The 24,910-nt window shown below is 48.3% G+C and overlaps 1 protein-coding gene across 4 annotated transcripts in view; it reads left to right on the top strand.

The window, feature by feature from the left end:
• Positions 1-2,050: 2,050 nt before the first annotated feature.
• SRPK2 (SRSF protein kinase 2) overlaps positions 2,051-24,910 on the top strand; it is a 150,819-nt gene continuing 127,959 nt past the window's right edge. For 3 of the 4 annotated variants that reach the window (XM_029077500.1, XM_029077503.1, XM_029077504.1), the window contains exons 1-2: positions 2,051-2,104; positions 2,196-2,250. In XM_029077500.1, coding sequence (XP_028933333.1) covers positions 2,089-2,104; positions 2,196-2,250 — 71 coding nt within the window. In that variant the 5' untranslated portion in view covers positions 2,051-2,088. Of the gene's footprint in view, positions 2,105-2,195; positions 2,251-24,910 lie in introns of those variants that run through there. The other variant, XM_029077502.2, reaches the window with a different exon arrangement.

Genomic DNA, 24,910 nt, shown 5'->3' on the forward strand with positions numbered 1-24,910 from the left:
TCGTCTCTGCCCGTCTTCGGCAGCTCTGCCAAATCCCATGCCTCCTCTCTCGCAAAAACTCCTAAAAGGCACCTCTCCTAGAAGAGATTCCTTGATTAGACTCCTCCCTTTGGATGGTATCATCCTCTCAACCACCTCCCTCAGCGCCTCTGCATCATTTCACTCCCTCTGCTAACTCAGCAGTCGCACATCGATCGATTATGGAGATCTGTTCTCTCACTCTTAATTAGGTCACGTTCGTTGGCTTATCCATGACCGCCCCTCCTATACTAAAGGAGCTTACGATCTAGTAGCGATCATTCCTTTTTACTTCTTTGGTACATTGCCAGGCCCAGTACAGTCCTCTGCATTGAGGGGTTTATTCCTTGCCGTACTCATAGAGTGCTCTGTTCACACCGTGATGGAGTCTCACGTTGCGAACGTCGGGACAAGTCTTGATCCAGAGATTTCAGGGCTGAGAACGGGTGCAAAGAAAACCTGGTGGTATTTACCTCCAGGATGGCCAGGTATTTTTTCAGGATCCCCGTGGGGCCTGTCTACAGCGCTTAACAGTCCAAGTGGTTCTTGGGCCAGAAATTTTCACCTCTGATGATGACGACGACGGCATTTGTTTGTTAAACCCTCACTATGTGCCAAGTACTGTTCTAAGTACTGGGGTAGATAGAAGGTAATCAGTTGTCCCATTTGGGGCTCACAGTCTTAATCCCCATTTTACAGATGAGAGAACTGAGGGCGCAGGGAAGTTAAGTGACTTTTCCCAAAGTCACACAGCTGACAAGAGGCAGTCTGATGACATAAATGAGATTAAAATCCAGATCTCCTGCTTCCCCGGGACAGTGCTCTTCCCATTGGACCCATAGAGAGTAATACAGACAAGTGGCAGAGGTCGCGGGTTCTAAGCCCGCCTCCGCCACTTGTCTGCGGGGTGACCTTGGGCAAGCCACTTCCCCAGCGCTTAGCACTGTGCTTGGCCCAAAGTAAGCATTTAACAAACGCCATTATTATTACTATGCTCTGTGCCTTAGTTATCTCATCTTGAAAATGCGGATGAAGACCGTGAGCCCCACGTGGGACAACCTGATTACCCCGTATCTACCCCGGGGCATGAAACAGTGCTTGGTGCATAGTAAGCGCTTTACAAATACCATCATCATTAATATTATTATTACCGTGGCTCCATCCGATAAGGCCCCATTAGGTTGGTGTAAATTAAGCTGATGATATAAAGTTGTCCAAAGGGGGAGATGGGCTGAATGTCAAAGCAGCGTCGGCTATGGGCAGCGTGGCTCAGTGGAAAGAGGCCGGGCTTGGGAGCTAGGGGTCATGGGTTCTAATCCCGGCTCTGCCACTTGTCAGCTGTGTGACCTTGGGCAAGTCACTTAACTTCTCTGTGCCTCAGTAACCTCATCTGTAAAATGGGGATTAAGACTGTGAGCCCCACGGGGGACAACCTGATTCCCTTGTGTCTACCCCAGCGCTTAGAACAGTGCTCTGCACATAGTAAGCGCTTAACAAATACCAACATTATTATTATTATTCTTATGGGTGGAGCGGGCCCAATCAGTCGATCGGAGCGCCTTCGAGGTGCAGAGCGCTGTGCCGAAGGTTCGGCAGAGAACAATCCCACGGGGTTAGAAGGAGCGGACACGTGCCCAGCCCCTAGGGAGAGTGGGGGCTCCGGGTGGGGTTACAAGGTCCGGCGAGGGGTGGGAGGCGCAGCCCCCCGTGGGTGTGTGTGGGGGGGGGAGATGCAGGTGTCCCGGGGCGGGCCGGACCCCTGCGGGGGGGATGGCAACGCTGCGGGCCGGGGTCACCAGGAGGTGGCGCCCTCCGGCCCCCGGGGAGGAGAGGGAGCGCGCGGGGCCCGGCGCGTGCCCGGGGGAGCCCGAGGCGCGGGGGCGCGCGGCGGGAAAAGGGGGCGGGGCCCGAGGGGGGCGGGGCCCCCGAGGGGGCGGGGCCGGTCCCGGCTCGTGCCGTCCCGCGGGGCCGGTCCGGCGGCGCAGGCGCACTGCGGCCGCCTCCTCCTCCTCCTCCCCCCTCCCCCCCGCGGCCGGCCGCTGCAGCTCCCCGCTCCCCGCTCCCCGCGGGATGAGCTCCCGCAAAGGTGCGTGCGTCCCCGCGCCCCCTCCTCTCCTCCTCCTCCTCTCCTCCTCCTCCTTCTTCCCGCTAACCCCTGTCCGTCTGTCTGTCCCCAGTGCTGGCCCTTCAGGCCCGAAGGCGGAGGCCGAAGAGAGAGAAACAGCAGAAAAAGTGAGTGCGGGGCGGGGTGCCCGGCGGGGGGGCGTCGGGCGGAGGCTCAGTGGCACTTTCCCGCAGCGCTCAGCGCTCCGGGGGGCGGGGGGGGGGGGAGAGCACCTGCCGGCCGCGCCCCGCGGGCCCCCGCCTCCCCCACCCCCGCAGCGGCAGCCTGGGGGAAGCCCTCGCCGGGGGCCAAGCCCTCTTCTAAGCGCTGCGGTAGCCGCCCGAGGAGCCCAGGTCGCCCCACGTGGGGCTCAGCGTCCGCCCCCCCCCCCCCCGCTTTTAATAATCGTCCTCACCTTGGTGTTGGGGAAGCGCCGAGTCTGCGCCCAACCCCCTTCTAAGCGCTGCGGGCGGGCGGGGAGGGGGGAGGCAAGGTCATCGGGCCGCCCCACGTGGGGCTCACCGGCTCCATTCATTCCGTACTATCTACTGAGCGCCTACTCTGTGCAGGGCACTGCCCCGAGCGCTGGGAATGGACAGTTTGGACACCCAGAGAGAGACCATCCCTGCCCAACGACGGGCTCACCATCTCCCCTGCCGTTTTAATAATCATTTAGTAGTATTTATTGAGCGCTTACTCGGTGCAGAGCACTGCACCGACTGCTGGGAATGAACAGTAAGGCGACAGAGAGAGACCATCCCTGCCCGACGACGAGCTCCCCATCTCCCCTCCCGTTTTAATAATCATTCATTTAGTAGTATCTATTGAGCGCTTACTCTGTGCAGAGCACTGCACCGACTGCTGGGAATGAACAGTAAGGCGACAGAGAGAGACCATCCCTGTCCAACGACGAGCTCCCCATCTCCCCTCCCGTTTTAATAATCATTCATTCAATAGTATTTATTGAGCGCTTACTATGTGCAGAGCACTGTACTAAGCGCTTGGGATGAACAAGTCGGCAACAGATAGAGACAGTCATTCATTTAGTAGTATTTATTGAGCGCTTACTCTGTGCAGAGCACTGCACCGACTGCTGGGAATGAACAGTAAGGCGACAGAGAGAGACCATCCCTGCCCAACGACGAGCTCACCATCTCCTCTCCCGTTTTAATAATCATTCATTTAGTAGTATCAATTGAGCGCTTATTCTGTGCAGAGCACTGCCCCGAGCGCTGGGAATGGACAGTTTGGACACAGAGGGAGACCATCCCTGCCCAACGATGGGCTCACTATCTCCACCCCCGTTTTAATAATCATTTAGTAGTATTTATTGAGCGCTTACTCTGTGCAGAGCACTGCACCGAGCGCTGGGAATGGACAGTTTGGCAACAGAGACCATCGCTACCCAACGACGGGCTCCGTAGTCATCATCATGTGGGTATTGGTAAGGGCTTACTAGGTGCCAAGCACCGTTCTAAGCACTGGAGGAGATACAAGGTCATCAGGTTGTCTCCCCGTGGGGCTGACGGTCTTCATCCCCATTTGACAGATGAGGGAACTGAGGCCCAGGGAAGTCAAGTGACTGGCCCAAAGTCACACAGCCGACAAGCGGCGGAGTCGGGATGAGAACCCAGGACCTCCGAGTCCCAGGCCCGGGCTCTTGCCACTGAACCGCGCCGCTTCCCCCGAGGCCCAGAGAAGTGAAGCGACTCGCCCAAGGTCACCCAGCAGTCCAGGGGCGGGAGCCGGGATCAGAACCCACAACCTCTGACTCCCAAGCCCGGGCTCTTGCCATTAAACCCCAATTCTTATTTTTCTTTCACTCCGTCACCCTCCACAAGACCCTCCCTACCCCCCATTTTTTTTTCCCTTTACCCCTCCCCCTTTGGGATCTGGTCCTTTTCCTACAGCTCCCTCCCCCCTCCTCGGCCCTGGAGAAGGTCCCCAATAATAATAATGGTAGTATTCAATAATAATAATGATGATGGTCTTTGTTAAGCGCTTACTATGTGCCAAGCATTGTTCTAAGCACTTGGGGGGGGATACAAGGTGATCAGGTTGTCCCACGTGGGGCTCACAGTCTTAATCCCCATTTTACAGATGAGGTCACTGAGGCCCAGAGAAGTTAAGGGACTTGCCCAAAGTCACACAGCTGTCAAGCGACGGAACCAGTATTAGAACCCATGACCTCCGACTCCCAAGCCCGGGCTCTTTCCACTGAGCCACGCTGCTTCTCTACTGGGCCACGCTGTTAAGCGCTTACTGTAGGCCGAGCACTCTTCTAACCGCTGGGATAGATACAGGGTAATCACGTTGTCCCACATGGGGCTTACACTTTTAATCCCCTTTTTACAGATGTGGGCACTGAGGCACAGAGAAGTGAAGTGATCCCCAAGCCCGTGCTCTCTCCACTGAGCCAGTATATTCAGAGGACTGTACTAAGGTCTTGAGAGAGTCCACTACAAAGAATTAGCAGATATTTTCCCTGCCCATAACGACAGGGCAGGGACAATGTTACCAAAGAAGTAAAAAGGAATGATCGCTACTAGATTGTAAACTCCTTTGGTATAGGAGGGGCGGTCATGAGTGCATGGAATTCACAACGAACTGATAAATAGCATCTCCCAGAACTCCCATTTGCTACTTTTTCTTTAGGCCTCCTTAGCTGTTGAGCGCAGCCTCGTTTACCCAAAGTGCACGGTCCACACAGTCTCAGGTGTTTCGTCTGGGATCAGGGCCTGTGAATCGACTCTCCAGCTTTTCGGCTTCTAATCGTTTCCTAAAAAAACAACAAGGAGTGCTGCGATGTGAAACCCAGGGCGGAGAGGGACTTCAGAGCGTGGCCGAAAGAATCGAGGGGCCTTTTAAAATCTCCGCCGTGGGCTTTATGCGCCTGGAAGGTTTAGGTGATATCCCTCTAAGTCTCCTGTGAAACAAGCAGATTCTGGCAAACGTGCTCTTTGGATGGCGGTGGAGTCAGGTGTCAGTAGTGCGAGAAGCGAGCAGTGGCTAATTAGAAGCTGGGAAATAGGCCATTTTACAGCATCCCGTAGCCCCGGATTCTTGGGGCCGCAGCCTGAGATTAAGTGCAGCATTGCTGGCGTGAGGACTCACTTCCATGTCGATTCTGGTGGGTTATTATTGGCGGTGTGGGTTTTATGCACTTGCTCTGATTTAAATGAAAAGGGAAAAAAAGAAATCTCATCAGGCCACAAATGAAAATTTCAGCCCCTTCCTAAAAGCGGATCCCTCTGCCTTTCCGCCGAGTTGTTTCGCCTTAATCCTTCGCTCAGAGGAGGCGAGGAAGAGAATCTCGGTCGTCTCCCGCGGACGGCTCCGAGATTACTTTCCCCGCAATTACCGGTTCCGCCCGAGCACTTGCTCTGCTCCCTCCATTTGGCTGCACGTCTCAGCCTTTAACTTCTTCAGAAAATGGTCGAGAGCCTGAGGCTGTGGCCCCGAGGGAGGGAGGGAGGCCAGTGGAGTGTGGCTATGTGAGGCGGTGGTCTTGAGGCGGTGGTCTTGTGAGCCGCAGACCCCAACTTTGCAGAGGACAGGCCCCACCAGCGGGGAGCCCAGCGCCCGCTACTTTTGGAAGCCGGCCGCCCACCCACGGTCCTCCTCTGCTCACGTTAGGAGCCGGCGAGGCCCTGCTCACGTGTTTGGCTAGTAGAACTGATGCCCGGTTTAGCTCTCTTCACCTGTGGTATGTATTGGATGCTTTTTCCGGGTAGCGGGGCCTTGTGGATAAAACCCGGGTCCGGAAGTCAGAAGGACCGAGGTTTGAATCCTGGTCCTCCCACTCGTCTGCTGTGGGACTTCGCTTCAGTCACTACACTTCTCTGGGCCTCTGTTACCGCATCTATAAAATGGGGACTAAAACTGTGAGCCGCCTGTGGGACGGGGACTGTGTCCGGCCCGATTATCTTGTATCTTCCCCAGCACTTAGAACGGTACTTGACACATAGTAGGTGCTTAACAAATGCCATTATTATTATTATTGTTGTTATATGGGTCAGGGACTGTGTCCAACCTGATAGGCTTGTATCTATCCCAGCGCTTAATACAGAGCACAGCACATAGTAAGCACTTAACGAATACCAGAATGGCATAAGGGATAGAACACAGGCCTGGGAGTCAGAAGGACCTGAGTTCTTGTCCCAGCTCTGCCATGTGTCTGCTGCGTGACCTTTGGAAGTCACTTCACTTCTCTGTGCCTCAGTTCTCTCATCTGAAATAAGACTGAGAGCCCATGTGGGACATGGTCACTGTCCAGCGTGATTAGCCCCACCTCTTAGAACAGTGCCTGGAACATAGTAAGTGCTTAACAAATACCATTAAAAAAACCTTCAAAAACCCCAGATGCTCTGACTCCCAGGCTTGTGCTCTTTCCACTAGGCCATGCTGCTTCTAATGATAAGAAGAAGAAGAATACTTGTGGAACGGTTTCCTCTAGGATGAGAGTTGTATTCTACATTAGTATCATCTAGGTGGTTTCCCATTTTTCTGTGGGAGCGACTGGGAAAGGGTCAGAAAATAGAAGCAGCGTGGCCTAACGGAAAGAGCACCTGGTTCTAATTCCTCCTCTGCCACTAGGCTGCTGTGACCTTAGGCAAAGACACTCCACTTTTTTATGCCTCAGTTTCGTCATCTGTAAAATGGGGATCAAATCCTACTCCCCCTACTATTTGCCCACGAAGGGCAAGAACTGCGTCCGATCTGATTATCTCAGATCTACCCCAGCATTCAGTACAGCGATTGGCACGTAGTGCTTAACAAAAATCGTAATCTTAGTATTATTAAATCAAGGTTCCGTAGCATTTCCAGGAGGAGGATGTAGTCCACAGTGTCAGAGGTGGGCGAGGGGCCAAAGATGAGACAGATGGTGTAGAGAGAGACCCTTAGATTTGGCCAGGAGGAGGTTAATAGGGGCCCTCGGAGAGTGACCGAAGCAGTGGAGTGAAGGGGAGGGAAACCAGTTGGTAGCCGGTCAGGAAGGGAGTTGGAAGAGAGGAAGTGCGGGTCAGAATTTTCTCCCGGAAGTTTCAGGTGTGATTATTAATGTGTCGGAATGACAAGAATGAAACCTTCTGCAGTAATCATTAGCTTGGTTTATTTTATTTTTTCTGTGTGTGTGACAAAAATCACTTATTTGACTGAAGTGCTTCGTTCCTCCGGGTTAATTCGCCAACCGTTTCTCTTGACTGAAACTAGTTGCCTTCGGAGATTTTCTACAGTTGGGGCATAAAAAACCAACAACCAGCCACAGTGTTGGACTCGTTGTCTTGAATCGATCGCTCGTTGGTATTGATTGATCAACTACTGAGTGTGAGGCACTGTGCTGAATGCTTGGGAGAGCACACCAGAAACCCAATTGATTGCAATGCATGTATTGAGCGCTTACTGTGTACAGAGCACCGTATTAAGCGCTTGGGAGAGTACTATGTGACAATAAACACACATTCCCTGCCCACCACGAGCTTACAGTCCAGAGGAGGCGAGAGGACGAAACAGGATGCGGCCTTCTCTGACCCCGGCTTGGTTTGGGCAAGGGTCGGGGAGAAAGGATAACAGGGCTCAAAACCGTTGGACTACAGAATGCGTCTGTGTTTGTGCGTGTGTGCATTTAGGGAAGACAGAAAGATATGGCCCAAAGCTGTTTGTGTGTGTTTATGTATGTACGTCTGTGCGTGCGTGTGTTTTGGGAAGGCACAGTAGTATGGCTCAAAGCTGTTTGACTCTGTGTGCGTTTGCTTAGGGAGGAGAGGATAATATGGCTCAAAGCAGTTGGTGTGTGCGCGCATTTTGGGAAGACAGAATAATATGGTCCAAAGCTTTTTGTGTGTGCATGTGAGTCTTTTGGAAAGACACAGTAATATGGCTCAAAGTTCTGTGTGTGTGTGTGTGTGTGTGTATTTGTGTATATGTGTTTTGGGAAGACATGATAATATGACTCAAAGCTGTTGACTTTGGGGTGTATGTGTGTGTTTTGAGAAGACAGTAATAGGGCTCAGAGCTGTTTAACTTTGGGGGAGGTGTGTGTGTGTGTTTTGGGAAGAAATAATATGGTTCAAAGCTGTTTGACTTCATGTGTGTGTGTGTTTTGGGAAGACAGAGTAATATGGCTCAAAGCAGTTTGACTTTGAGGTGTGTGTTTTTAGTGGTTAGAGACTGCAGAAAGTTATTTCAACTCGAAGTGCAGAACTGAAGGAGCCAATGGGTATGGCTGAAAAACAGCTTAAAGGAATCTAAACCCTGGATGGAAAACCAAAGGGGCGGCTCGGCTTTCTCCAAGGGAACCAGGCGAGGTGACCGGAATGTTTAACTCCTGGGGTTGAGGACTGCAAGAAGACAGGGAGGCCTTTTGGAGACTTTGTACTGAAGGAGGGGGCCTGTCCTTGACCAGGACCAAAGTTTCAGCCGCTCAGCCCGGCTGACTCCAGAAATCACATCCTCCTCTCGCCGCTCCTCGGCCGACTTCCGCTGACGGTGGAGGAGGAGTGTGAAACCTTCACCTCCCGTCTTCGAATCCGGAAGGGGCCGGGGTGTTTCTGCAATTCACTCGTTCGGTCGTATTTATTGAGTGCTCACTGTGAGCACCGCACTCTACTCTCACACCTTCTGTCGGTCCAAGGGAACTGGGTGAGAGCGTGGGATGGAGCAGTGCCGCCCGTCACCGCTTTTGCAAACACACCTCCAGCTCACGCCCTATCAGTGGTGAAAGCAAAGAACAGCTGCAGCCACCCGACAAGGGGGACAAATTTTAAGGGGTCAAGATACGGCTGAATAGGGCCATCAGACACACTTTGAGAAGCAACGCGGCGTAGTGGAAAGAGCACAGGCCCAGGAGGCAGGAGACCCGGGTTCTAATCCTGGCTCCACTGCTTGCCTGCTCTGTGACCTCGGGCAAGTCGCTTCATTTTTCTGGGCCTCAGTACCTTGACCTGCAAAAATGGTGAACTCCGACCAGGTCGGAGAGTGGTTGAGTCAGGGGTGGCTCGTTGCACATAGTGAGCGCTCAGAAAATTTATAGCGGTTGATTGGCAGTTGGGCAAGGGTTTGTTCTCCAAGGCAGCAAAAGCCGAGGAATAAAGAAATCATAAGTGGGTTTAGAAGCCAGCCCCAGCGGCCCGAGGCAGATGGCTTTCGGATAGGTCTCTCCTTTCTAAACTGAGGTGAAGAGGGGCGGAAAAGGCAAAAGCAGATTCCTCAGATTCAAGGGAGCTCACCCTAAGCAGTAACTGCCTCTGCTACGTCAAATATCGCATTGATAACAAGGAGTGGGGCCCGTGGTGTAAGACAGGATTGTTATTATTAATAATAATGATCATATTTATTGAGCGCTTATTGCGTGCAAAGCGCTGGAGACCGTAAGCTCCTTATGGGCAAGGAACATATCTGCTAATTCTATTGGATTGTACTCTCCCAAGCGCTTAATACCATGCTCTACCCATAGTACACGCTCCTTAAACACCAGCAATCGGTGTGAAAGGGAGATCAAGATTTTATATTATTGAACTTTACGCACATGCCCAGCTCTGTCATATTGTACTCTCCCAAGCACTTAGTACGGCACACAATAAGCGCTCAGTAATAGCTCTGATGATCTGCCTCCATCCAAATGCAGGTGTGATTTTCAGTCCCTTCTCTCCGGCTGAGCTGTTAGGTCTTCTTTTTAGTAATAATGCTTTTTCATGGTATTTGTTAAGCACTTACTATGTGCCAGGCACAAAGCACTGGGGTAGACGTAAGCTAATCAGATTGGACACGGTCCCTGTCCCACCTGGGGCTCACAGTCTTAATCCCCATTTTACAGATTAGAGAACTGAGAGCCAAGGAAGTGAAGTGACTTGCCCAAAGGTCACACAGCACAAATGTGGCAGAGTTACAGTTTAGAACCCAAGTCCTCTAGACTTCCAGGCCTGTACTATTTTCCAGGAAGCTGGGCCGCTTCCCAAGTTATATCCAAGTTTTTCCCCTGAGGTAGGAAGGTTTCATCCAAACCTGTTGCCGAATTGTCCATTCCAAGTGCTTAGTACAGTGCCGTGCACATAGTAAGCGCTCAATAAATACTATTGAATGAATCCAAAACATACCAGCCCTCTCTAACACACGCACCTACACATATCAGAGCCTCCTCTTATACAAGGCTTCGTCACCCACCCCCAAGAATATCCGTAAGCGTATACATTCTCCCACACCCCCCCCCCCCAAAAGGCCTTCCTGCTTGAATGGAGAGAAGCTGCCATAGAGCAGGTGTCAAAAGTCATAATTGTGGCATTTAAGTGCTTACTATCTGCTAAGCACTGTCCTAAGCAGGGGGGTACAGATACAAGACCATCTGGTAATCACATGGGGCTCACAGTCTAAGTAGGAGGGAGAACACATATAGAATCCCCATTGTGTAGATGAGGAAACTGAGGCCCAGTGAAATGACTTGCCCAAGATCACACACCAGACAAGTGATGGATCCGGGATTAGAACTCGGGTCCTCTGGCACCTGGACTGTATCCACTAGGCTGTGCTTTTTCCCACTGATTGACTGGAGTTCCATAGCCTGGTAAAATGTGGGCAAGCGACCTCCAGTTCTTTTCCTGTTCATAGAGCTCTCTAATTCCCATTTCAATCAACGGTAATTATCGAGTGCTTACCGTGTGCAGAGCACTGTGCTAAGCGCTTGGGAGAGAACAATCCAATGGAGTCGGAAGATGCGTTCCTGGCTGTTTCTCTCCCTTCCCCCCCCAGGTGGGGTTTTCTAGGCCTGAGAACCTTACCGACCCTGCCCGAGACCCTGAATGTCCTTGAGGAAATTTTTGTGGTTGCATTCCGTTTACTTCCTCCACTGGCCCCTAACAATCGCCCTATTTTCTTACCCGACGAGACTGCCATGCTCTGGAATAAAACCTCTTTAAATGGGCACCAAACTGCTTGGGAGGGAAGAACTGGTTTGTTCAGAAAGGTTTCAGCAGGCGTTCAGAAACAAATCCCAATTTGTGGCCTTTTAAATTCATCCAACAGGCCCACTCTATGACATGAGTAGGAGTCGTGCGGTTAAAACCTTTGGTGGCACTCATACTTTCCAAGAAAACTCCATCAGTTGAAATTTTCTCTTATTTTTTTCCCCCTCCCCGTCTCTCACTTTTCCGGATTGTTGCCTCTCTGTCTGAATAAGACGGAAACGCTGTCGGGGCCACTTTGAAACAATTGTTCGAGTGACTGTATTCCACCCTTCTCTTTGTGCACAATGAGGATGATCCATAAAGAGAACTCTTTGCTTGTGTAATTCCAACTGTTGGGAAACAGAATTCTGTGGAATGTCTGTCCACATTATTTAAGGCCAGTAAGTGATGATAGAACACCTTCTGGTTTCTCAGCGTGGATTATCTCTGTGGGCTGAAGACAGGGATTTTCCCTCCCCTCCTCCCCTACCGATGTTTCCAGAAGGCTGCTATTGCTAATAAAAATAACAATAATAATGAAGGTGGTGATGATGGCATTTAAGCGCTTACTATGTGCCAAACACTGATCTAAGCGCTGGGGTAAATACAAGGTAATCAGGTTGTGCCGCAGTCTTAATCCCCATGTTCCAGATGAGGTAACTGAGGCACAGAGAACTGAAGTGACTTGCCCAAGGTCACACAGCAGACAAGTGGCAGAGCTGGGATTAGAGCCCATGACCTCTGATTCCCAAGCCCGGGCTCTTTCGGCTCGGCCATACTTCTTCTCTAATATTATTAATCTAGACTGTAAACTCATCTCTTTTCTGTAAGATCATCTCTAGACTATAAACTCACTGTGGGCAGGGAATGTGGCTGTTTATTGTTATATTGTACTCTTCCAACCACTTAGTAAAGTGTTTTGCACACAGTAAGTGCTCAATAAATACGATGCAATGATTGAAAGAATCATTGTTATTATGGTAATTGTTAAGTGCTTGCTATGTGCCAGGCACGGCTCCTAAGCGCTGGGGTAGATACAAGCTAATCAGGTCAGACAATCTCTCTGCTATGTGACCTTCGGCAAGTCACTTCACTTCTCTGTGCCTCAGTTCCCTCATCTGTAAAAAGGGGATTAAGACTTGTGAGCCCCAAGTGGGGCATGGACCGTGTCCCACCTGATTTGCTTGTATCCCCCCCAGTGTTTAGTACAGTGCCTGGCACATAGTAAGCGCTTAACAAATACCATTTAAAAAAAAAGTTTTGCTCTTGAAGTTCTTGGCTTGCAACGCCGCATGTCGGTTCAGTTTCCTATTTAGAGAAGTCATCGATTCCGGACAAGGGTGAGATTATTTCCTATTTAAAAGCTTAATATTAATAATAATTGTGTTATTTGTAAAGGGCTTACTGTGGGCCGGGCACTGTACTAAACGCTGGGGTGGATACAAAGTAATTGGGCTGGACGCAGTCAGTGTCCCACATAGGGTTCTTTATCCCCATTTTCCAGACGAGGGAACTTAATGGCAACTGGTGCGCCGGACCTCTTTTTCCTGTTCTGCAGCATCGGCTGGTAGGCAGGTAGGGCCAGGCGGAAGTGTGGACTAGCCCGTTTTTATGCAGGAGCTTGAATCTCTGGGTATTAATAGCCCCAGTATCAAATAGAAATAGTTGCAGTTCTCCTGGGAGCAGAAGAATGCCAGTGGTTGGAGATGGGCTCTTTTTCACTTAGGTGTTTCTATCTATTTTTTTAAAAAATACGCAGCTGGGGGCAGATTTCTTCTTCTCGGTCTATCTTAACTATGGAAGCGATAATTGTGGTATTTAAGTGCTTACTGTGTACCGAGCAGTGTGCTAGGTGCCGGGGGAGACAAGGAAATGGATCTACCAACTCACTTCTATTCGCCCCATGTGCTCGTCTGCTGTGTGGCCTTGGCAAGTCATTGCTCTGTGCCTAAGTTTCCTCATTTGTAAAATAGGGATTAAAGTTGTGAGCTCCGGTTGGGATGTGGACTGTGTCCCACCTGTCTTGTTAGTAGAGTGCCTGGGACATAGAAGGTGCTTAATAAATACCATTTACAATGCTCTGCATACAGAAAGAGCTCAGTAAATACTGTTGATTAATACTACTACTAATAATAATTGTGGTATTTGTTAAGCACTGATTAATCAAATCAGACACAGCCTCAGTCCCATATGGGACTGACAGTATGAGGGGGAGGGAGAAAAGGTATTTAATCTCTATTTTATAGCAGAGGAGACTGAGGCACAGAGAAGTGAAGTGACTTACCCAGGGTCACGTAGCAGGCAAGTGGCGGGACTAGAATGCGGGTCTTTTGAGTCCCAGGCCCGTGCTCTTTCTTCCAGCCGTGCTGCTTCTCTAGACCACGCTCTTGACTTGGCTTCCCTTTGCAGTTTCCCCTCAGGGATGTAAGATATTCTAGACTGTGAGCCCATTGTCGGCTAGGGATCATCTCTATTGGTTGCCGAATTGTACTTTCCAAGCGCTTAGTACAGGGCTCTGTACAAAGTAAGTGCTCAATGAATACGATTGAATGAATACTCGTTCAGGACTCATTGTGGGCCGGGAATTGCATTGTTTACTGTCGTATTGTACCTTCCAAAGTGCTTAGTACAGTGCTTTGCACACAGTAAGCTCTCAGTCAGTACGATTGAATGAATTAATTCAGTGCCCCAGTAGCCAAGGGGCCTTAGGGACTGATATAGGTTTACCAATCCTTGCCAGAAGTGGGGAAGGAATTTATCTTTAACCAAATCCTTACTGTAATTGATATTTTCGGGATTCGATTTTTCCTATCTGCCAAATGGGAATTCAGTACCTGTTCTCCCTCCTACTTAGACTGTGAGCCCTATGTGGACCAGGGCTGGTATCAACCTGATTATCATCTGTCTGCCTTTGCGCTTAGTACAGTGCTTGGCACAGAGTAAGTACCTAGTGGATACCCCAATTATTATTATCATAGTTTTCATTTGCCACTCATGTGTGGGCAAGTGATAATTCAGATATTTCCGCTAAACCTAGATATAATGGATTATTTAAAGATGTGCTACATGGAGATATTGTCCTTTAGAAAGAGTTGCTTAAATGGTAATCTCGTTGTGGGCAGGGAACACATCTACCAACTCTATTATCTAAAGCGCTTAGTACGGTGCACTGCACAAGGTAAGCGCTCAGCATATGCCACTGATGACCGATGATGATTTTATATCTGGACAACATTATTAATTTGCAGTATTAAGTCTAGCCTTCCATCTGAAGCACATTCCAAGGATCGTATCCTTGCCTTCATTTCATGATGAAACTGTTCTGAGATTCCAGAGTGATTTCTGAAATACAGGAAGCGGGAAGCAGCATGCCCTTGGGGAAGGAGCACGGACGTGGGAGTCAGAGGACCTGAGTTCTATTCCCAGTGCTGCCACTTGCCTGCTCATTGACCTTGGGCGAGTTCCTTAGCTTTTCTATGCCTCATTCTCCTTAACTGTAAAATGGGGATTCAGTACCGTTCTCCCTTCTACTTAGAGTGTGTGCCTTATATTGTATACAATATACAGAGTAAGCGCTCAGTAAATACAGTTGAATAAATGGGACAAGCACTGTGTCTGACCTGATTCACTTGTATCCATCCCAATGCTTAGAACAGTGCTTGACACATAATAAGTGCTTAAATAACATTATAATAATGTCAGTCAGTTATTTGTAATTATTGAGCGCTTAACTGTGTGTAGAGCACTGTACTATGCACTTGGGAGAGTACAATATAGCACACATTCCCTCCCCACAATGAGCATACAGACTCTAGAGCGGGAGACAGACATTAATATAAATAGGCAAATCACAGATATGTACATTAAGTGTCGTGGGGCTAAGAGGGGGATAAATGAAGGCAGCAAGTCGGTGATGTGAAAGGGAGTGGAAGAAAAGGAGCACTTGGAAGAGTACAATATAGCACACGTTCCCTCCCCACAATGAACATACAGTCTCTAGAGCGGGAGACAGACATTAATATAAATAGGCAAATCACAGATATGTACATAAGTGTCGTGGGGCTAAGAGGGGGGTAAATGAAGGCAGCAAGTCGGTGATGTTGGAAGGGAGTGGAAGAAAAGGAAAAGAGAGCTTAGTCAGGGAAGACCTCTTGGAGAAGATGTGCCTTCAATAAGACTTTGAAGCCGGGGGAGAGTAATTGTCAGAGATGAAGAGGGTGGACTTTCCAGGCCAGAGACAGGATGTGGGCGAGAGGTCAGCGGTGAGATAGACGAGATGGAGGTACAATAAGAAGGTTAGCGTTAGAGGAGTGAAGCGTATGGGCTGGGTTGTAGTAGGAGAGCAGCAAGGTAGGAGGGGGCGTAGTGATTGAGTGCTTTAAAGCCGATGGTAAGGCATTTCTGTGTGCTGCTGAGATGGCTGGGCAACCACTGGAGGTTCTTGAGGAGAGGGAAAACATGGCCTGAATGGTTTCTGTAGAAAAATGACTCTGGCAGCAGAGTGAAGTATGGACCAAAGCATGAGAGACAGGAGGCAGGGAGGTCAGCAAGGAGGCTTATACAGTAATCAGGGAAGTGAATAGCCATTCCCTCAGTATATATTGAGTCTAGTGTGGGTGATTACCCTTCTCTGTCTGATAGCTTTCCTTTCCTGCACCTGTTCTGGGCTCTGGTGGCTGAAGCTTCCATTTTCACTTCTCTCTGATGAAGAGGAGAGAAAATTGGGTTCTTTCCACTTGTCTGCCATTATTGTTATGGTATATCCGGGCTTACTACGTGTCAGTCAATCAGTGGTATTTGTTGAGCACCTACTGTGTGCAGAGCACTGTACTAAGCACTTAGTCGAATGCAGTACAACAGGTTTAGTAGCCATGTTCCAAGTCCACGGGAAGCTGACAGTCTAGAGGGGGAAGACAGACATTAAAATAAATTATGGATATGTACCTAATTGCATATCAGGATTTGTATGTAATCAGGAGGACTAATTCTCTGGAGAAGATACTAATGCTAGGAAAAGTCCAGGGAAAACGAGGAAGAGGCAGACCAGCAGCTAGATGGATAGAGACCATAACAGCGATAACGGAAGATAGAAAGGTTGAGGATTTATGGCAGAGGACAGGACGTACTGGAGAAAGTATATCCACAGAGTCGCTGTGAATCAGAAATGACTCGATGGCATTTAATGATACCTAAGAGTTGTGGGGCTGAAGGTGAGGTGAATAAAGGGTGCAAATCCAAGTGCCAGGGCAGCGCAGAAGGGAGAGACAGCAAGCCCCTTGTGGCTCAGGGATTGTGTCTGAATCTCCTTTGGGGCCTTTCCCCAGTGCTTCGCACAGTGCTCTGCCCACAACAGGACCTCAGTAAATACTGTTGAGAGAAAAGGGGGTAAGGTGAGTGAGTAGCTGTGGTTTGGGGGAAATATAAAGCTGTGAAAGTCAATGCAGTCATTAATAGTCTTCATTTTCGTACTTAAAGTTAAATTAGCATTCAGTATTTCGAGGAGAAATGAAAGGTTCTGTGTAGGTTTCAGTCCAAGTCCGTTGCGAGAAAGGGAGGCAGAGTTGTCGTGGTGCTGGGAAGTGGAGGAATTGTATTGTGCATTCTCGGGGAAAAACATTCAGCTCTTTCAAGCCTTGGGGAACTCATTGATGAAATCATTTCTAAGAGGTTCTCTGACCACCTCTACCAGCAATTTGCCACATTTTAGTTCTTGTGTGTGGGTGAGGGAAGGTGGCTGAATGTGCCTTTGTAAATCATGCTATTCCTTTGTAAAACTTTGCCTCCTCATGACTCCGATTCTTTACTCTTCTGCTGATCGCATCTGAGTACTAATGAGCTGAAGCGGGGAGAAGAATGTCTGGGTTTTGATCGAGTGCCAGGAAAGGGAGGATTCTTAGTAGAGGGCGCCCGTGACATGTTGATTAGATTTGAATGGCTTGGAGGACACCTTAGAAGCCGCCAGATTAGAGGGAAAAAATTCTTGATTTAAACTCTTGTTTTCACTTATTTTGCTATCATTAAAACGAACAGGATTCTGCATTTAAGTCTATTTTTTTAACTACATATGAGCTTCCAACTGGGTTTCTTGATGGTTATTTGCTTAAAAGCAAAGATTTCATTCTTATGCGTATTTAACTGTGAACTGGATGTGTCGAGAAACTGTCTTTGTGTTTTGTTTTATATGTGGAACTTGTCTATTTTACTTCAACTAAATTAGTCTCAGATGCCCAAGAAAAAGATCTAGCGTGGACCTTTTCTCTTCACATTAGCATTCAAAAAGGATTGCTGCTTCATTTTACTTAAACTGATTCCCAAATCTCCCTCTGCAGTCCTGGCCTCTTTTCTTTTCTGCCGTGCTGCATTTCCTCCTGCCTTCAGGACAGCTCTATTCTGGTGTCTTGCCTCATATTTAATCAGTCAATCAGTAGTATTTATTGAGCACGTACTCTGCTCAGAGTACTAAGCACAGGGAGAATATAATATAACAGAGTTGGTAGACAGGATTCCTGCTCACAATGAGTTTATAGTCTAGAAAGGAAGACATTGATATGAATAAATTAAATTATGACTGTACTTAAATGAAATGGGGCTGAGGGAGGGGCGAAGAAAGGGTGCAGATCCAAGGGCGATGCCGAAAGGAGCGGGAGAAGAGGAAATTGAGGGCCCAGTCGGGGAAGGCCTCTTGGGGGTGATGTGCTTTTAATATGGCTTTGAAGGTCGGGAGAGTGAATGTCCCTCGAATAGGAAAAGAGGCAGGGGCATGGGTGAGAGGTCGGTGGCGAGGTAGGCGAGATTGTGGTACAGTGAGTAGGTTGGCTTTGGAGTAGCGAAGAGTGAGGGCTTGAAGTAAGAAATCAGGGAGGTAAGGTAGGAGGGGGCAAGCTGATCGAGTGCTTTAAAGCCAGCGGTAAGGAGTTACTGTTGGATGCAGAGGTGGATGGGCAACCACTGGAGGTTCTTGAGGAGTGGGGAGACGTGGACCAAACGGATCTGTAGAAAAATTATCTGGGCAGCAGAGTGAAGTGCAGACTGAAGTCGGGAGAGACAGGCGAGCTGGGGAGATCAGCAAGGAGGCTGATGTAGTAATCAAGGTTGGCTAGGGTAAGTGCTTGGATTTAACTTTCCCAAAACAGAATTCCTCAACTTCCCACCCAAATCGGGTCCTCATCACTGTAACCAGCACCACCATCCTCCCTGACTCTCAAGCCTGTAACCTTGATGTTATCCTCAACTCATCTCTCTCATTCAGCGTGCCACTAAATTCTGTTAGTTCTACCTTCACAACATCTGCCCTCTCCTTTCCATCCATACTACCACCACGCTAATCTAAACACTTTCATCCCCACTTGACTACCACATCAGGCTCCTCGCTGACCTCCCTGCCTTCTGGCTCTCCCGACTCCAGTCCATACTTCACTCTTACACACAGATCATTTTCCAAAAAAAAGTGTAGTCAACATCTCCACACTCCTCAAAAACCTCCAGCGATTGCCCATCCTCCTCCACGTCCTCAGGATCATGGCACCTAATCAGCTCTCCACCTCCCATCTGACCTCGCTGATTTCCTATTACAACCCAGTCTGCACACTTCAATCCCCTAATGCAGACCTACTCACTGTTCCTTGATCTCAGTCGTATCTGTCTCGCTGCCAACCCCTTGCCCATGTCCTCATAATAATCATTATGGTGCTCATTAAGCGCTTACTATGTGCCAAGCACTGTTCGAAGCCCTGGGGTAGATACAACTTAATCAGATTGGACACAGTCCCTGTCTCCCATGAGGCTCGCACTCTTAATCCCCATTCTACAGATGAGGGAACTGAGGCCCAGAGAAGTGAAGTGACTTGCCCAAGGTCACACAGCAGACAGGTGGTGGAGGTGGGAGTAGAACCCAGGTCCTCCTGACTCCCAGGCCTGGGCTCTAGCCACTAGGACATGCTGCTTTGGCCTGGAACTGGCTGTTCCCCTCATCTGTCAGACTACTGCTCCCTCCACCTTTAAACCCTTATTAAAAAAACAAAAAAACCTCCCTCAAGAGTCCTTCCCTGAATATTCCTTCATTTTGCCCATTCACCCTATCTGTATTCCTTACAAACTTGATATTCACCTCACCTCAGTCCTATAGTACTTATGAACATATCCTTGTACTCTACCATTATATTTCTACTTATACTCTGCCATTTCCCTTCTCTCTAATTCATTGTAATATCTCTCTCTGCCTCTAGCACCTCATGCTCCGTGTGGGAAGGGACGTTGTAATTTATTTATGTATGTATATGTATATATATTTATATTTGTCAGTCTCCCCCTCTAGACTGTGAGCTCTTTGTGGGAGGGAAATGTCTGTTTATTGTCATATTGTACTCTCCCAAGCACTTAGGACAGTGCTTTGCACACAGTAAGCGCTCAAAAAATGTGACTGAATGAATGTAGTTCAGGTTACCTCACAGGTTGACAGAGCTGAGAAGATTCATTTGCTCTGGGAGATGAGAGGGGGGACATTTGGGGGTCTAGAACATCTCGAAGAAGGTGACAGCAAAGAAGAAATTGTTCTCCAAATCCTAAAATAATGTGGTGAGGGGACTCCCCCCTTGAAATTTGAAGGTGGGAGGCTTGAAACTGGAGGAAATGCTTCTTCAGCCAGTGGGTGGTTAGATGGAATGCCTTACCACAGGAATTCGTGTAGGTGGTAGTAATGCCATTTATCAAGGCTTTCTGAATCCACTGGACTGAACTGAGCACTTGGAAATAACAGCAGAAGCATAATTAATTACGGCCTTTGTTAAGCCCTTACAGTGTGTTAAGAACTGGGGTAGATCTGAGGTTTTGAGATTGGACATCAGCCCATGGGCGTTTAAATACCATACCAAAAAAAAAAAAAGATTGTAATCCAGTCAACAGTGGGGAGAATAATATGTCACCACTCTGGGCTGACATCCGAAAGCACTCAAACCTTCCTGGCAATGTTATTGTTCTGCAGCGACCATGTTAATTCCCACCTGAGCATTCTTTCCTTTCTTTTCTTTTAATGGCATTTATCAAGTCCTTACTATGTGCTAGGCACTGTACTGAATGCAGGGGTAGAAACAAGATAATCAAGTTGGACAAAGTCCGGCTCACAGTCGTAATCCCCAATTTACAGATGAGGTAACTGAGGCCCAGAGAAGTGAAGTGGCTTGCCCGAGATCAGACAAGTGGCGGAGGCAGCATTAGAACCCAGGTCCTTCTGACTCCCAAGCCCATGCTCTATCCACTAGGCCATGCTGTTGCTTCTAGTGTGTGGTGCATTGTTCTGAATGTAGTAAACTCCTAAATACTATTATTATTATTATTATTATTATTATTATTATTAGAACCCAGGTCCTCTGACCCCCAGATCCAGGCTGTCCTTCCAAAGCCCACCTCCACCCCTCAGCAAGAACTCCCAGTGGGAGTAGCTGCCCCACCCAGGCACCAACTCCAATGCAGTTCTGGAGACCCCCCAGGGTGTCTAGATGGGGCGGGGGGTCCCGGAGGGTGGGGAGGGAACAGTCTAGAGGACCCAAAGGCCAGACGGTGAGCGATGTCCCCCTGGGTCAGCCCTCAGAACATGCAGTTTGGAATTTTCCATCAGGACACTTTAGATGAACCACAAAGCGGGTGCCCGAATGTGTCTCTTATACTGAACTCCCCTAATCCCTTAGTACAGTGCTCTGCACACAGTACAAACTCAATAAATACCATTGCCTGACTGGCTTCTGGGCATCCACATGCATGGTTAGGGATGAATGAATCAATCGGTGGGCATTTACTGAGCACTTACTGTGTGCACTGTACTATATGCTATGTACTGCGTCCCAGAATAAGCCCCCATTTTCCTCAGCTCCCCCTCCCCTCCGAGTTGCCCCGACTCGCTCCCTTTGCTCTACCCCTCTCTCCCTGCCTCACAGCACTTGTGTATATATCTATAATTCTATTTATTTATACTGATGCCTGTTTACTTGATTGTGCGTATATCTATAATTCTGTTTATAATAATGGTATTTGTTAAGTGCTTATGTGCCAATTCTATCTATTTATATTGATGCCTGTTTACTTGATTGACGTGCATATATATATAATTCTATTTATAATAATAATGGTATTTGTTAAGTGCTTATGTGCCAAGCCCTGTTCTAAATGCTGTGGTAGAGATAAGATCATCAGATTGACCCACGTGGGGCTCACAGTCCTAATCTTAATCTTAAAACTGCTTAGAGAAGCAGCGTGGCTCAGTGGAAAGAGTCCGGGCTTGGGAGTCAGAGGTCATGGGTTTGAATCCTGGCTCTGCCGCTTGTCAGCAGTGTGTCTGTGGGCAAGTCACTTAACTTCTCTGTGCCTCAGTTACCTCATCTGTAAAATGAGGATTAAGACTGTGAGCCTCACGTGGGACAACCTGATTACCCTGTATCCACCCCAGCGCTTAGAACAGTGCTCTGCACATAATAAGCGCTTAACACATACCAACATTATTATTATTATTATTAATCCCCATTTACAGATGAGGTAACTGAGGCACAGAGACTTGCCTAAAGTCACACAGCTGACAGGTGGCAGAGCCAGGATTAGAACCCACGATGTCTGCTTCCCAAGCCCTTGCTCTTTCCACTAAGCCACACTGCTTCTCTAATAATAATAATAATGGCATTTGTTAAGCGCTTACTATGTGTAAAGCACTGTTCTAAGTGCTAGGGAGCATAGAAGGTGATCAGGTTGCAATAATAATAATAATAATAATGTTGGTATTTGTTAAGCGCTTACTATGTGCCGAGCACTGTTCTAAGCGCTGGGGTAGACATAGGGGAATCAGGTTGTCCCACGTGGGGCTCACAGTCTTAATCCCCATTTTACAGATGAGGGAACTGAGGCACAGAGAAGTTAAGTGACTTGCCCACAGTCACACAGCTGCCAAGTGGCAGAGCTGGGATTCGAACTCATGAACCCTGACTCCAAAGCCCGTGCTCTTTCCACTGAGCCCTGCTGCTTCTCCTTGTCCCACGTGGGGCTCACAGTCTTAATGCCCATTTACTATTGAGGTAACAGGCACAGAGAAGTTAAGCAACTTACCCAAGGTCCCACAGCAGACAAGCGACAGAACCAAAATTAGAACCCAGGCCCTTCTGACTCCCAGACCCGTGTTCTATGCATTAGGCCATGCGGTTTCCTCACAGTGACCCATGCTTTTGTAAGAGATCCAGGAACGTTTTTGGATAACGAAGATAAATTAGAGAAGCTATTAAGGCCAAAAGTTTAAGTGCTTCAGGACTGAGAGAGAAATGGAGTGAAGGTGAATGGTTTCTGTACAGTTTTGAGCTCGTTTTGGGCAGGAGTGTGTCTGTTATCTGGCACTCTCCCGAGCTTTTAGGACAGTGCTTCGCCCACAGTAAGCGCTCAATAAAATCAAGTTGGAGTAGGAGACCAGCCACTAGGTGGCGCTATTGTAAACCTCTCTTCCAAAGAAATACAATTCGGTTAATCCAGAAAAAAACAAACCCAGAAGCAAAATGAAAAATTCCATTCGAGGGGTATGTTTGCTTATAATGTTACAGGAAAAAGGAAGCCTTTTTTCACTCTGGCATTCTTTTTAAAAACCTCTTCAGTTAAATGACTGTGGGTGGTTAGTCTCTGGAAAGAGAGAACTTGGGTGAAAAAGGAAAGGGGGCAGGGAAAAATGTTTGGGGCAAATTTGGTTTCTTGATTGAAGGTTTTAAAAAAAGGGAATGGCCTCCTATGTGATTCCGGAATTTAGTCCCTCACCGCAGGAGCTGCCGTTGTTTGTCCTGCTGGACTCTGTGTGGGTAAGCGTTTGGGCGATGCAAAATTGAGCAGTTTTGGCAAGACTGCATGTTTAGAAGGGCCAAGGCTGTAGAATTCAGTTGGCTTTGCTAACTGGGTGTGCAGTTGGAGAATTGGGATGGTTTTATGTCAGCCATTAGGGAAAAAGGCAATCCGCCTAGAAACAATTTTTTTCATGGTATTTCTTAAGCGCTTACTCGCTTTCCGAACCTGTGTGTAGTGGTGTCGCAGACACTTTATCCTTCACTCAGGGCAGGCACCCCGTTGAAGCTCACTCTGCTTCTCTGATCTCAACCAGTCATTGGTATTTATTGAGCACATACTGTGTGCAGTGTAATACACATTTTACTGTGTGCAGTGTAGTACACATTCCCTGCCCAAAAGGAACTTGTAGCCTAGAAGAAGAGACAGACATAAAAATAAATTACCGATATGTTGTAAGTGCCGTCGGGTGAATATTGAGCACTTAGTACGACGCTCTCCACACAGTAAGCGCTCAATAAATATGATTGAATAAATAGAGGTCACAGATCCAAGTGCCTAAGTGATACAGAGGCAGTTGGGGAAATGAGGGCTTAGGGAAGGCCTCTTGAAGGAGATGTGATTTTAATAAGGCTTTAAAGGTAGGGAGGGTCCTCTAATGCCCTCCTTCCCACTGGACTTTCATCTCGCCTATCCGCTGCATCCTGCCTTTGGCCTGGAACACCCTCCCTCCTCAAATCCGACAGATAATTACTCTCCCCACTTTCAAAACCATATCGAAGGCCCATCTCCTCCAAGAGGCCTTCCCTGACTTAGCCCTCCTTCCCTCTTCTCCCTCTCCCTTCTGTGTCACCCTGACGTGCTCCCTTTACTCATCCTCCCCCCCCCCGCCCCCCAGCACTTATGTACATATCTGTCATTTTATTTATTTCAAAGGAATGTCTTTCTCCCCCTCTAGACTGTAAGTTCGTCGTGGGCGGGGATTGTGTCTGGTATATTGTTATATCGTACTCTCCCAAGTGCTAAGTAGAGTGCTTTGCAAACAGCAAGTGTTCAATAGATACAATGGACTGACTGATCTGTCTGGAAATGGCGGGTGTGTGTTGTGGATGGGGCGGGGATTGCCTGAGAGTCTTATTAAGGAGATGTTCCAGTTGCCCTTACATCGAAAAACCCATTGGCAGGGGAGATGGGCAAAACCAGGTTCTGTCAAACCCCTCCACTGCTTTTGAGGTGGGCTGTCAGGTTTGATGAGGTTGTTTCCCCGGGGTCTAGTAGTATTTCAGTGAAAACGGACCCTAGCACTTCACATCTGCTCCTCGGCTTGGTGGCTCTAAATGTCTCTGAAAACCCATTCGATCTGAAATTTCCCAGAATACGGTTGAATCTCCTTTTAAAGAGCCCCGAAATAAAGATTGCAGGCCTGTCTGTTTTCCTAACACTTCCCAGAAAAGCTTCAGCGAAAACGATTCTGCTCATGTTTGAACAGCTGGGGAGAGTGCCCTGGTGGCCTGTGAAAATATCTGGAGGTGTGTGGATCTTTGTATGTTTTGATTTTGCCCTTAGGCATCCAGAACCAACCCTGGGGAAATTGAGAGTTTTGGGCCACGAATGAATTTGAATTCAGAGCAGACACGAGGAAGGGTCTGCCCAAGACAAAGCATTTATCCAAAAAGTGCATATTGAGAAACGGTCTCATTCTGGACTCTTGTTTAGACACGTTGGCATGTGTATCTATAGAGACGAGAAAGTGTTTGGAAAAAGCAGGTTCAAGTACATTTTACAGGCTCAGTGAGCGACCAAACAAGAATGGGAGACCATGAGTCCATAAAAAATGATTTGGGAGGGGACTCTGAAGGTTTCAGACTCAATCTGTGGTAGTCTCAAGCGCTTAACATGTGCAGAGCACTGTGCTAAATGCTTAAGACTAAATGCGATCCTTCCTCTTAGCTTGTAGCTTGGAAAATGTGCACAAGGGATTTGAAGATTACATTTGGAAATGACTTGGAATTTCTTACTAGTAGAAATTTAGGTGAAAATTCTTTCAAAGGTT

The sequence above is a fragment of the Ornithorhynchus anatinus genome, chromosome 13 (genome assembly GCF_004115215.2).
Source record: "Ornithorhynchus anatinus isolate Pmale09 chromosome 13, mOrnAna1.pri.v4, whole genome shotgun sequence".
NCBI classification, from domain to species: Eukaryota; Metazoa; Chordata; class Mammalia; order Monotremata; family Ornithorhynchidae; genus Ornithorhynchus; species Ornithorhynchus anatinus.